Source organism: Exophiala xenobiotica, assembly GCF_000835505.1.
Source record: "Exophiala xenobiotica strain CBS 118157 unplaced genomic scaffold supercont1.2, whole genome shotgun sequence".
In the NCBI taxonomy this organism is placed as follows: Eukaryota; Fungi; Ascomycota; class Eurotiomycetes; order Chaetothyriales; family Herpotrichiellaceae; genus Exophiala; species Exophiala xenobiotica.
This window is the reverse complement of record NW_013562493.1, coordinates 1980719-1992855: the sequence shown is the minus strand read 5'-3', so window position 1 is coordinate 1992855 and position 12137 is coordinate 1980719. Positions and strand designations below refer to the sequence as shown.

Here is a 12137-nt window from a genome sequence, read left to right as displayed (position 1 = left end):
TCAATACGAGTACTGTAATCAATCATCTTTCACCACACGGCAAGGCTTCTTTGGCCGTGACTTCATTCCAGTGCCTGACTTCACGTCGGCACATTACACCCGATATATTCGTCAAGGTCAATGGATTGTCTCTGGCCATGCCTATATCATCTGCAAGACAGCGTAGTGATAATGATACCAATACAACGGTAGCACTGTACCATACCTCAACCCCGTCGCCGTCTAATCAGTCTACACTCTATCCGCCCAGCTTGCATCCCTTTTCCGCAACCGTTTTCGTTTGGATGCTTGGTTTTCAGTGCCTTCAGCCTCGTCATCGTTCCCGCTCTCTGCCACGCCATGCCCTTCTTGCAAGCCCGGCAGGTGCTCCTCAACTGGCAATGCTGTAAGAGGACTGATCCGTCCTAATGGGCTTCTGTCTTGCAAGTGGGCTGGCCCTTCGCTTGCGGTTTGCCTGGCAAACATCTGGCTCAGATGCCTGGTTAACTCATGAGGATCAGCTGGACCTGTTCTTGAGACTGTTCTTCGTGGTTGTGCTCCATTATCCGGATCTTCTCCTCTTTGATGTATCGGAACGACTGTAGCAGTGCTTTCAGCAGAGTGATATGTCCCCGTTGTCTGTTGTTTGCGCTCGCTTGAAATGGTGGTAGGGCGGTTTTGACTATTGTCTTCGGAATCTTGCATGGCAATATAGCCCTCGTCGCCGGAGAGACTGGTTACTCTCTGAGGAGTGTGAATCGATACGCCTTCAGAGTCACTCATGTCAAGTGAATCATGGCCAAAGCGCCGCGGATGTGCCTCAAGGTCAACATCGGATACACTGGGCGATATCATGCCCTTCTCGACCGATTGCTGTGGCTCGTGATCTGCTGAAACAAAGCGTCCTTCAACGCTGGACGACGGTAACAGCGCAGAAGGACGGGTGCGACGCTTTCTAAATTTTATTGCTGGTCTGAAGGTTTCTGGCACGACGTTGAGATCATCTCCGGTAGCAATCGCACGCTCGATGGCCTCCTGCGGCGTGATCTTTGCATCTGCCGCGCCGGCGTCTGCCCTGGGTCCTCCCCAGGTCCTTTGGCCTGCGGTGAAGATACCGTAGACCATGAAAATCCAATTCAAGAATGGGACGATTGTGAACATGACCGGGTACAGAACTGCCTTCCAACGGTGCAATTTGATAGCGAAGTAGAGCATGAGCAGCCAATTGAGCCCGAGAGATATGCACATGAACTCCCAAGATAACCGATCAACTTGACTTGAGGTGGTAGCCACGGAGATTATGGTGATCAAGAACAACAGCGCAGTTGTTCTCACAGTGACCGTCATAAATCGAAGGAGACAGAGTAACGGGTATTTTCTCCAGATTCGAGCATCGGTCAACATGCATACTTCGTTTGTGATGAATCCTAAGAACCACCGGCGGCGTTGCTTGAGCAAAGAACGGAACGTTTGGACTGCCTCGGTTTTGCAGAAGGCGCTGGTACTCAACTGGATTTGATAGCGTTCTTTCGCACCCAGCATGAACAAATGGGTAAGCCATCGGTCCTCCCCGAGGTGAGTTTTTGCATAATCGAATAGATCGTCACATTCTTCAGCCCTGTCGGAGAAGTAAAACCTGGCCATGTGTCGGAAAGCCGAAAACCGCAGGAGTGTCAAAGCCCCCGGGAGACAAGTAACTGCTCCACAACCCGATTCGACAGAGCGTTCGAACAGCTGGCCATGGACATATTCCATGTCTTGTAAAATGGTCCACATGGAATTCTTCTCTGTGCATGACGTGATAACACCGGTCATTGCCAGCATGTGGCGCTTGTTTCCCGGTCTCAGTTCCATATCGTACATAAAGTTCTGTATGCACACAGGATCCAAGACGCAGTCCGAGTCAATGAACAAGATGAACAGATCGTCCTTGTGCTGCAAATACCGCTTGTAGATTTTGTCAATGAGGGAAAATGTGGCTTTTTGACAGTGTCGCTTGCCTCCATGAGGGAAACGGGAGACAGTAACCCTGGCGCCACTGTAGGCAACATCAATGGACCTAGGGAAGTCCTTCAGAGTCACAGGTATCCCTAGCCGATCAATTGTCTTGAGGTATAGCTCGTCAATGCTGTCGCCATCAAATGACACAAAAACATGTATGCAAGCCGCCGGATAATCGCACTCGACCACGGAATTCAATGCCTTCCATAACGACTCTGGAGGTTCTTTGTATACCGGCATCACCACAACAATCTTTGGCGCGGTGCATTCGTTGAGAGGGTATTTGATCAATTTTGTACGGCCGAGCGGTAGGATGATAAGTCGGTATACGCACAAGAGCCAGGGAACAATCAGCATGACCGCAAAGCTGTAGAAGGCAAATTGTTGAAAGAAGTCTATCATGACGCTTGGGAAGTGCTGTGTAAGACGGGCAGGCAAAGGCAATGTCACCAACATGATCGGTAGGAAGACGCCCCTGGATGAAGCATGAGCTTTGATAAGTTGTGCTCGGGATCCAACATACCTCAGGATGACAAATGCTACAGTCACGATACCGGCCAAAAGCTTTTGTGACCAGTGATTTGCCTTTTTATACGCCTTCCGCAGGCAATAGCAGAATGCTGCAACCCATAGGAATGACTCGAGGAAGGCAGCAAGCACTAGAGGTCCGACGACTGCGAGGCATACGATCTAAGAATGTCAGTCGAGGAACGTGGTAGAGAAGCCAGACTCACATCTGGTATTGACCATGGACCGTTGATGTAGGCGTAGCGTTTGTCCAGCATGTTGATGCGCTACGACGATAAACCCGTCGTTCTGTGTCCGTTGGCACCTTGTTGGTAGGACTATCCTGACCGTCAGATGTATCCAGCCAGGCAATCTACCACGATCTGGGTGAGTCAACGACAGCCGGCAATAAGAGCCGCCAGAGTGATATGGCTTCACAGCAAGATATGCCTGGCAGTGTGTGCAATATTGGGGGGTGCTCGCTAGTCCTTCGATGCACTCTCAGGCTGACACTCGAGCAAATGTTGTGTGGAACGTGCGTGAATGGAGCGAAGTGAAGTCGCCCTGAAACTAGGGAAGAATAATCATTTTGTGCAGATAGAGGGCCAGTAACTGATTGTGCCTGGCGGGGTCTGTGATGATGAAGTCTGGAATGAAAGAAGCAGGAAGTGAGTGGCCACGGAGCCGGGAATAAGAAAGTCGTGCAAAGGCAGGAGCAATCGGTGCTGTTGTGTTGTCGAGGGACGAAAAGCTGGAGTCATCACGGCGACTGCTGCCATTGAAAGAATCGGTGAACACATTGAAACTCTTCACATCCAGACGGCAGCGTGCAGGAGATTGACGCGACACAGCCAGGACGCCACCACTTACATATATGAAGTCTGTAGCCGTCCGTCCAGTTCGCCAAAATCACTCCGCAGCCGACCGTCCCTGTCTTCTAAACAAGAAACTCTGGCTATGTCGCTTGTATGCTCCTCGAGTGCGCCCCAAGGACCCCAAACTCCATATAAGACCTGCATTACAATCCATCTCCGCTAACGGTCGAATCTACTTCGGTCCAGACACTTGCCGGGGTACGAACACCATCTCCAATCTCACTGAGCACATCATCCGCGCTATCTTCCGCCTCGCTTGCATGAATACTGCTTATGCTTCCATCTACGGTTGGAGCTCGAGACGAAGGGTTGGTTGCGTTTGGGGTGAGTTGCTCTGTCGTCGTTGAAGGACGATTTAGATACGTGCTCTGAGCCGGAAATTGACTTTGTGATTCGTGATCGGACAGGGTATGGCTCGAGTGTGAGGCCGCAACGGAGAAATACTCTGGCCGATCAAAGCGACGGTTCAGGTATTCTCGGGACGGAACCGAATAGTCCGGATCTGGAGCATCCTCTGTAGAAGGGGTGAGATCGAGTAGGCTTTCGGAGGGGTGACTGGAAGGAAGCTCGATTCGTCTGTCGGACAACGGAATATTCCAAGCCTCACGCATCTCCCGTTCATATCGTGACTCGAAGGTGGTGTTCTCCTCCTGATCAAGAGGGCGGGGAGGAAGGTTGCGTAAAGGAAGGCTTTGGTCCACAGACTCGTGAAGCGCTGGGCTCTCTTCTTGCATTTGCCCGGATTGCCTACGCTGTCTAAGGGTCTCGTGCTGCCCAGAAGGATCAACGGCTGAAGAATGGGCTTCTGTCTCGGGCTGCGGTGTTGTTGTCTGCTCAATCAGATTGCCATTTTCGTCCACGAGGGTGTCGAAGCTTGATTTCCTCGACTTCTCGGTCGACAGTTTCCTTCTCTTCCTCCTTTCTTCCATAATTCGCCCTCGTTCCATGATCTCTGCAATTGCCTCCATTCGTCGTGCTTCTGCGAGATCTCCCTTCTCTTCGTGCATTGAGGCATCAGTGGAAGGCCGGTGTGTCCGAGGTCGCTGTTTTGGGTTGATTTCGTCCCCGAGGTTGTGGAGGCCCATGGCAATCTTGTGCCTCGTGCGGTCGATCCATGCTCGCACCTCGGGGTTTTCATATGCGGCCAAACCGGCAGCGACGACAATGGTGGCTGCAATGATTATACCTGCGGGAGGGACCATTGTGAGTGTCTGACTCGCATCAAATCGCATGAAGCGGATGGGCGCCCTGCTGGATTTATAGTCCCTTCCATCAGACCATAATCGGGCGACCATGATGTAAGGGAGAGAGCAAGGGCGTGGGCACGCGAGGGACTTACCTCGAGCAAGAGGAGCCGGCATCTTGAGCGGTGAGCCGTATGGTTCCCGATGCTGGCCTTCTCGATGTACCCAAGGAGTCTGCGAAGAGAAGAAGTCGATCTGAAAGACCTGATGAGGTCCGAAAGATGTCAGCCTGCTCGTCTGATACCCACGACGTTTGCTGCGCCACACACAGCCACACTAAAGTGGCAGCCTTCGCCACCTTTCCCCGCACTGCTCCCCACCAATGTGTTGATTGAATTCTCCGAGACGCGTCCACAATCGCTTTGTGCGACCACGCAGTGGACGCAGTGCGCTGGATTCAGTGCGTTGACGCAGCTTGTAAGCCAAGAGAAACCACGACATTGAAAGTCATGTCTCGCATCAGTTCTGCGGCGCAGCCACGGGCGCTCACCTTGACCGAGGAGCTGGAGAAATTGGAACAATCCATTACATTAACTCTGCAAGGTGCGTTCCAGTTGGTGTCCTCCAGGAGTCTCCGGCTGACGCTTGCAGAGATCGATCACAACTTCAGCCGAGCCCACCGGATAGTCACGTCCAGCATTCTCCCTATCGTTGAACAATACGGGGGCCATTCGAAGGAGGTGTGGGAGGGATCTAGAGTGAGACCATCGCCCTTGCGCAAGAAAGAGTACTGAACAATGCGCAGTTTTGGAAGCAATTTTTCGAATCGAGTGCCAATGTTTCCTTGTCGGGCTATGAGGAACAACCGTCTCAACACGAAACAATAGACAACACGGTCACGGAGGAATCTCACTCGACCACCCAGACCACCCTCGAAACATCAGAGTCATATGAGACACCAAATGCACAACACATCTCTACCGATTCCATACAGGATCTTGACCTATCAAACTTGTCCATCTCGCCCTCCCACAGCACGCCGCGACCTCCGAGAGCTCAGAAGGCCAATTTCGCCGATTATCCCTCTCCATACGAAGCCCTGCGCCAGGAGGTCAACAACACGGCAGTTGATGCTACATCCTTGACCCAGACCGCTTTGCCTGAAACCCCCGGAAGACCAGTCTTCCCAACTGACGCGATTGCACGTACTCCGGAATCCTCCCCCTTCTTGCCTCCACAGCCGACCTCGATACCCCGTCCTTCGACAGCCCGCAAAAGGACCGATCCCCTTCTTCATCGAGTTTTGGACCGCACTTACCGTGTCCAAGCAACGCCACTGACCACCAATCGATATGCAAATATTCAACCGATAACAGCAGCCACGCCTTCGACGGCAAAGCGCCAGCATATGACAGCGGATGCAACCTTATCATCGAGCCCGGAGGTGGCTCCACCAGAGCTGCATCCGGAGATATTCTCCTCTCCCGAGCGCAAGGTCCGGATTCCAGGAGTAAGTCTATTGACACCAGCAAAGCACAAAGGGGATGCCGCCAAGGCACCTAGTCGGACCCCGGGCATCTGGGACAGCGATGAAGATGACTTGGAAGATGACATTGATTTTGGACAAAGCCCACCAAAAACGATGCAGTTTCATGTCCCGCAGAACAGGCTTCTGAAGACTCCAGGTTTGTACTTTACGACATCTGCTTTGAAAGTGTGTGCTTGCTGACCGTCTTTCTACCAATTAGCCAAAGAAGCCTCGCGACGGATCGTGGAAGATATTTTGACAAATGCTGGGATGGACTTTGGCGAGGAAGAAATCGATTTTACTCGTGAGCTAGAGACGCAGGACTTTGAGTTTGGCGCCGCAAGCCCCAGCGTTGTTCGCCCTTCTGCCAACATCGAGGACGAAACGTTCTAGACATGCTACGACCTAATACACAAGATTAAAAAAAAGTCCGATACTATACTCGCAGTAGCACGTGAGCACGTGACCGCTCGATTTGTGCGAACATGTCCAGCTCTCAGGATGCTACACCACTACAACTCTACGGCAAGTGCAAACTCTGACCGGTCCCAAATCGCCTTGGGAGGCCATTGAGGCTTGCTGTACGGACATGTGAACTTGTGTGACCCAGATCCCACAATAAGAGCGCCGGTTTCCTCTGCTTCACCCCATGCAACACCGCCGGCGACCTTGACTTGCTGCTGCTGCTGTTGTGAAGGCAGGAAGATCACGGCCCTGCAGTTCAGAGGGATTGTCACCTCTAACGTGAACGCCGCATCCTTCTCGCAAACCGACCAAGAACATGAGACCAAGCCGAACGGGCTTTCGTACGTGGCAGTTGCGCTGCTGATGGTTCCACCAGGAATGGGACGGATCTCGACCGTGCGCCAGCCCGGATCCCGCGGACTGATCCCGCCCACAACTTTGTACAGCCAATGCACGATGGACCCGAGGGCGTAGTGGTTGAAGCTCGTCATCGACCCTGGATTGATCGAACCGTCCGGCAGCATGCTGTCCCAGCGCTCCCAGGTCGTCGTGGCACCCATGGTGATTGGGTACAGCCACGAAGGGCACTTGGACTCGAGGAGCATGCGATACGCCAGCTGCGGATGCCCCGTGTCCGAGAGCGCATGTGTGATCAAAGGCGTCCCAACGAACCCAGTAGAGATCCGGTACTTGGCTGATTGTACTAGATGCGCCAGTCGATCTGCGGCTTGCACTCTCTGCTCGTGGCTCTGGTGTAGGCCAAAACAGAGAGCCAGTGACAGCGCTGTTTGTGTGTCTCCCACGAGCAGTCCCGAGGCGGCCACGTACTGGTACTGAAAGATGGATTTCAGGCGTCTAGCGTCGTCGGAATATCGAAGCTGGTCTTCTGCGAGTCCGAGGCATTCGGCCACTCGAGCCATTGTTTCCGTCACTCGAACCAGATAGGCGTCAGCAACAAGGATACAGTCTGTACGTCCAGCTCCAGGCTCTTCAGGAGGGGCACTTGGGTCAAGCCAGTCACCAAATTGCCACAGATTTGGATCCCAAAGGCCATTTGGACCTCGGGGGATTCCACGGTCGACCCAAGCCGTCATGCTAGCATACTGCCGACGGAGGATGTCTTTATCACCCGAGCTGAGGTATAGATCCCATGGTAAAAGCACTGTCACGTCGTTCCATACTGCTTGGGGCGGGTTGTGAATGGGGTTGTCGATGAGGTCGGGTACGATAACGCTTGGGACACCACCTCTGCCATCCTCAAGCTGCTCAGCTGAGACATCTTGTAGCCAATTGCTAAGAAAGCCGGTGGTGTCATATAGATAGTTCGCCGAAGGACCGAAAACTTGTATATCGCCCGTCCAGCCGAGTCTTTCATCCCGTTGAGGACAGTCAGTGGGGAGGGATAGAAAGTTTCCTCGCATGCTCCACAATGTGTTTTCATGGAGCTTGTTGACCAGGGGTTCCGAGCACTCGAAAGAGCCTGTTCGTCTCATATCGCTGTGTAGTATGAGGGCCTCGAGATCTGACGTTTTGAGCTCCGTATCTGTTGGCCATCCGTCGATCTGCACGTACCGAAACCCATGAAAGGTGAATGCGGGCGACCAAGTGAAGGGCTCGGTGTCAGAGAGAACTACTTGGTCGACACATCTCGCAGATCGCAGAGGTCGTGTCCCAAGCTCTCCATTCTCGAGTACCTCTGCGTGAAGAAAAGACACACTATGTCCGCCGGGCTTGAAGGCTTCAGCAGCCGACACAGTCGGAAAGTTCACACGTAGCTTTCCAACTAGATTCTGACCAAAATCGACCAATAATTTGCCGGATCGCGATCGGAAGATGTCAATGGGTTTCTTCACCTCAGTGCATCGTACTGGTGGCAAGTCGGAAGCATTGAGTATTTCAAGAGCGGTTGGCAGTTCTCTCGTCGTCGTCCAGGAAGACTCGTCAAACGTGGGATCGCTGCACCATCCTCGCTGTTCTTCACGTGTATCGTAGGTCTCGCCGTCATAAATCTCGCTGTGAGTGATCGAGCTGCAATGAGATTTCCAGGAGACGTCCGTGTTCAACGTGTAGAGCTGTCCATCTTGAAGGGAGACCTCTAGCTGGGCCAGGACCGCCAAGTCCCCACCGTATAGGCAACGTCTCCCGTCAAAGCCGAGTCGTCCAGCATACCAGCCTGCGCCCACCTCAATTGCCACCACATTCTCTTTTCCTTTCCGGAGGAATGAACCCACGTCGAAAACCTGGTGATTGAGCCTGTGCTTATAGCTGGTCCATCCTGGGCTCATTTCTTCGTCTCCCACACGATGGCCATTGATGAACATCCTGTATACGCCATAAGCCGTGACGTAGACTCGCGCTTGAGACACAAATGTATGTTGCGGAAGCTGGAAAACCTTTCGAAATCGTAGAGGACGCACAGGGTTCTTCCCGGGATGATCGGGTCCTCGGTCGTCTGACGAGGTGATGAATCTAGCTGTCCAGTCGGACTTCTTCAGCAATGCAGCCTCCACGGTGGCAGGATTGGACCATTCCGAAGAGACGGGGGTTTCTTCTCCGCCGCCGAGTTCGTCAACCAGCGCCCTCGACCTTCCTTGGGCCCTTACTTTGACACTGAGCCTCTCTCTGGAATTCAGAGGTTCACAAGGCCACGGCACCAGCACGGAGTCGCGGCCACGGATTTGGTAAAGCTCGGGCTTCGAGCCACGTTTTTGGCGCTCAATTTGGATTTCGTACGAGTCTTGAATCCAGTTCTTGACAGCGGTGTTTGTTGCAAAGCGCCATGAGACACGCGGCCTTGCATGGCCTATACCAAACCCTGTTGTATGGTGCTCGAACGATATCGAAGAGACCTGAATGGTCGGTGACGCCGATGCATTGCCCATTGATCCAGATAGAGGTCGAGGACTCTTGAATCCAACTACCCCCTCTCCTCTTATTGAAAGATCGGTCGAAGAGCTTTTATTCGGGTCCAAATTGCACCAGCTAACCCTGCTATCATCTTTATGTTCAAAGCCCATCCTGCGTCACAAGAGCCGGCCACGGACGATATATTCGGGGATTCGGTACAACTCGGTCGACAATTGTCGCCCTTGACCACAACGGAACGTACAGATGAGTGAGGACGGTAGAGAATCGACCGACAAGCTCGAGCTAGGGACGAAGCCTTGGCCTTCGCAGGCATTTGTTGGTTGAATATCTCGTGTGGTCTCCGTCCGAAAGTGGGAACTGGTGGGGTACTGGGGTAGTTGCATCGCGGAGTGCTTCATCCGGAGCCTCTTCTCGGTGCATTTTGCTCTTCAACGATTCAGCTTACCAGAATTGATTCACAAAGCGGAGGGCCTGTCGGTGTATTTGACATCGATCATGTAGAGTTTGTTGCCTTCTTCTCGGTGTATCTCGCACCGCAATTTCTCACAATCTCCCCGTATAAAGAGAGGTCGCTAGTGAAATGCGGTGATCGACATGATTACAGTACAGGGACATCAACCTGCTTCGCCCATCGCCTTTTTCCCATCTCATTCCAGTCAGTAAAAGGCTTTTGGCAACCATGGAGACCAAAAGTCCAGAAAATCCTGCGCAAGACTGCGCAGAACACATCGAGCTTTCTGGCCACGCAACACAGCATGAAGACCATCAACAGACTAAGTGGCAGGCTATTAAGGCCAATCCGAGAAACATCTTCTGGTGTCTGTACGGCGCCTGGGCTCTGATCTGCATTGGGTTCGATTATGATGCAGGGACAATCGTCCTTGGTATAACCCAGTTTCGCAAGGACTTTGGGGTACTTCAACCCGATGGAGGCTATGTCATCGATGCCGGGTGGCAGTCGGCCTTCAGTGGTGGCGCCAATGCCTCGTACGCCTCCTGCCCTTTCCGTGTGCAACTGTGAAGAGATGCTTACTTTTCTTGACCCTCAAGAGCTTGTATTGCAGGCCTTGCCGCCGGGTTCATCTCCGACCGTTTCGGCCGTAAACGGACCATAATGGGAGGGTTGGCAACGACCTTCGTCGGCGCCAGTCTCCAGCTTGCGTCTACCAATGTCCAAGTATTCTTTGCTGGGAAGGTGATCAACGGGGTGGCGCTCGGCTTTCTTCTCACCACCGTGCTGACTTGGCTCTCTGAGGTCCCCTGCCCTGCTTTCCCACATATTATACTCCTATTGACTCACCACAGGTGTCTCCGCTTGCCCTCCGAGGTGTGATGACTGGAATATGCAATCTTTCCTTCTGCCTTGGCCCTTTCACTTGTACTTGCATCGAAAACGCCTTGGCGTCACGAACGGACCGCTGGGCTTACCGGGGTATCTTTCTTGCTCAGTTGGGGTTCGGCTTCACCGCCTTTATCATTGTGCCTTTCATTCCTGAGTAAGATTGCCAAATCGAGACCTTGCCGCCGCCCTAACCTCGAATATAGGTCGCCATGGTGGCTCGCCCAGCATGGGAAAGACGATGCCGCCAAGAGAGCACTGCAACGCCTCGGCCATGGAGAAATTTCCGCCGAAAAACATCTGGCTGACATTAGGTGCACCCAGGAAGCAGCAAAACAGGAGACAGAAGGAACATCGTACTCAGAATGCTTCAAAGGAACCAATCTGCGTCGAACAATCATCGCCATGATGCCTCTCAGTATCCAGTCTCTCTCAGGTGTACCATGGATTGCCAGTTACAGCACTTACTACTTCGAGCTTGCGGGTTTATCATCCCAGAGAGCGTGGGACATCTCGGTTGGAGCTCAAGTTTTGAGCATCGCGGGTAATATCGCGGCCTTTGTGCTCGTGGACCGTATCGGTCGTCGCAAACTTCTGCTCTGGGGGTTTGGCTTCTTGGCTGCGCTTCTCATGCTTACTGGTGGTCTGGGTACTATGACCCACAATCATGGCGCAGTTTTGGGTACGTATTGTGCTCCATCAAACCAAGTCCGTGGCTCATCACTGTTTTAATGTCCCAGGTACCATCGGATTGATGAGTATGTATAACTTCATCTTCAATTCCGCGATCGGGCCTGTTGCCTACATAGTGGCTGCCGAGACGCCCACGGGTCGGTTGCGAATCAAAACAATCAGCCTGGGATATATCGCAACCAACGCTATTTCGACCATGTGGCTGTTTGTATTACCTTACATTGTCAATCCTAATCAAGGGAATCTGGGAGCCAAGACTGGATTCATCTTCGGTGCCACCAGTGTTCTCTGCTGGATTTATCTCTTCTTTTGCCAGACTGAAACGGCCGGCCGCAATTTCGAAGAGATTGATGAACTGTTTCACAAAAAAGTCCCAGCCAGGCAATTCCGCAAGTTCAAGACGGATACCGAGAGGAAGGGCGAAGAGGCAGTCGTCGGAGGCAAGCTCACCGTGGCAGCTGAGTGATAGGGAGTCAGAAAGTGTCAGATTGTCATGAAACCGGCGAATTATTGTTGTTGGACTTTAACAGTCACGAAAACATCGTAAAGGAGAAAGGTGTAGTAGAAATAAGACGCGTTCATGAAGGTCCCTACCTTCAGCCACCCGCCACCTCTTCTTCGTATCACGTGATTTACTACTTCAGCGCCACCTTGTGGCTGCGGACGGGTCAAGGAACGCAGCCAATCGCGATGTGCCA

General features: G+C 52.7%; 5 protein-coding genes across 5 annotated transcripts; 2 read left to right on the top strand and 3 right to left on the bottom strand.

The window, feature by feature from the left end:
• Window positions 1–231: 231 nt before the first annotated feature.
• On the bottom strand, window positions 232–2765 carry PV05_02937 (uncharacterized protein; the record flags this gene model as incomplete). Its single annotated transcript, XM_013463545.1, has 3 exons — window positions 232–2455; window positions 2504–2670; window positions 2715–2765. The coding sequence occupies 3 exons, from the start codon at window positions 2763–2765 to the stop codon at window positions 232–234; spliced, it is 2442 nt and encodes an 813-aa protein (XP_013318999.1).
• A 501-nt stretch (window positions 2766–3266) lies between these two features.
• Window positions 3267–4802, bottom strand: PV05_02936 (uncharacterized protein). Its single transcript, XM_013463544.1, has 2 exons — window positions 4702–4802; window positions 3267–4548 (listed from the first exon to the last, which is right to left on the bottom strand). Exons 1-2 carry the CDS (start codon window positions 4721–4723, stop codon window positions 3506–3508), a joined length of 1065 nt encoding a protein of 354 aa, XP_013318998.1. The 5' UTR covers window positions 4724–4802; the 3' UTR covers window positions 3267–3505.
• Window positions 4803–4977: 175 nt separating this feature from the next.
• Window positions 4978–6502, top strand: PV05_02935 (uncharacterized protein). Its single transcript, XM_013463543.1, has 4 exons — window positions 4978–5149; window positions 5198–5304; window positions 5352–6231; window positions 6295–6502. Exons 1-4 carry the CDS (start codon window positions 5056–5058, stop codon window positions 6465–6467), a joined length of 1254 nt encoding a protein of 417 aa, XP_013318997.1. The 5' UTR covers window positions 4978–5055; the 3' UTR covers window positions 6468–6502.
• Window positions 6503–6505: 3 nt separating this feature from the next.
• Window positions 6506–10374, bottom strand: PV05_02934 (uncharacterized protein). The gene has a single exon (XM_013463542.1). The coding sequence runs from the start codon at window positions 9554–9556 to the stop codon at window positions 6587–6589; it is 2970 nt and encodes a 989-aa protein (XP_013318996.1). The 5' UTR covers window positions 9557–10374; the 3' UTR covers window positions 6506–6586.
• On the top strand, window positions 10087–11905 carry PV05_02933 (uncharacterized protein; the record flags this gene model as incomplete). Its single annotated transcript, XM_013463541.1, has 5 exons — window positions 10087–10394; window positions 10458–10662; window positions 10713–10903; window positions 10953–11428; window positions 11487–11905. The coding sequence occupies 5 exons, from the start codon at window positions 10087–10089 to the stop codon at window positions 11903–11905; spliced, it is 1599 nt and encodes a 532-aa protein (XP_013318995.1).
• Between the last annotated feature and the right edge of the window lie 232 nt (window positions 11906–12137).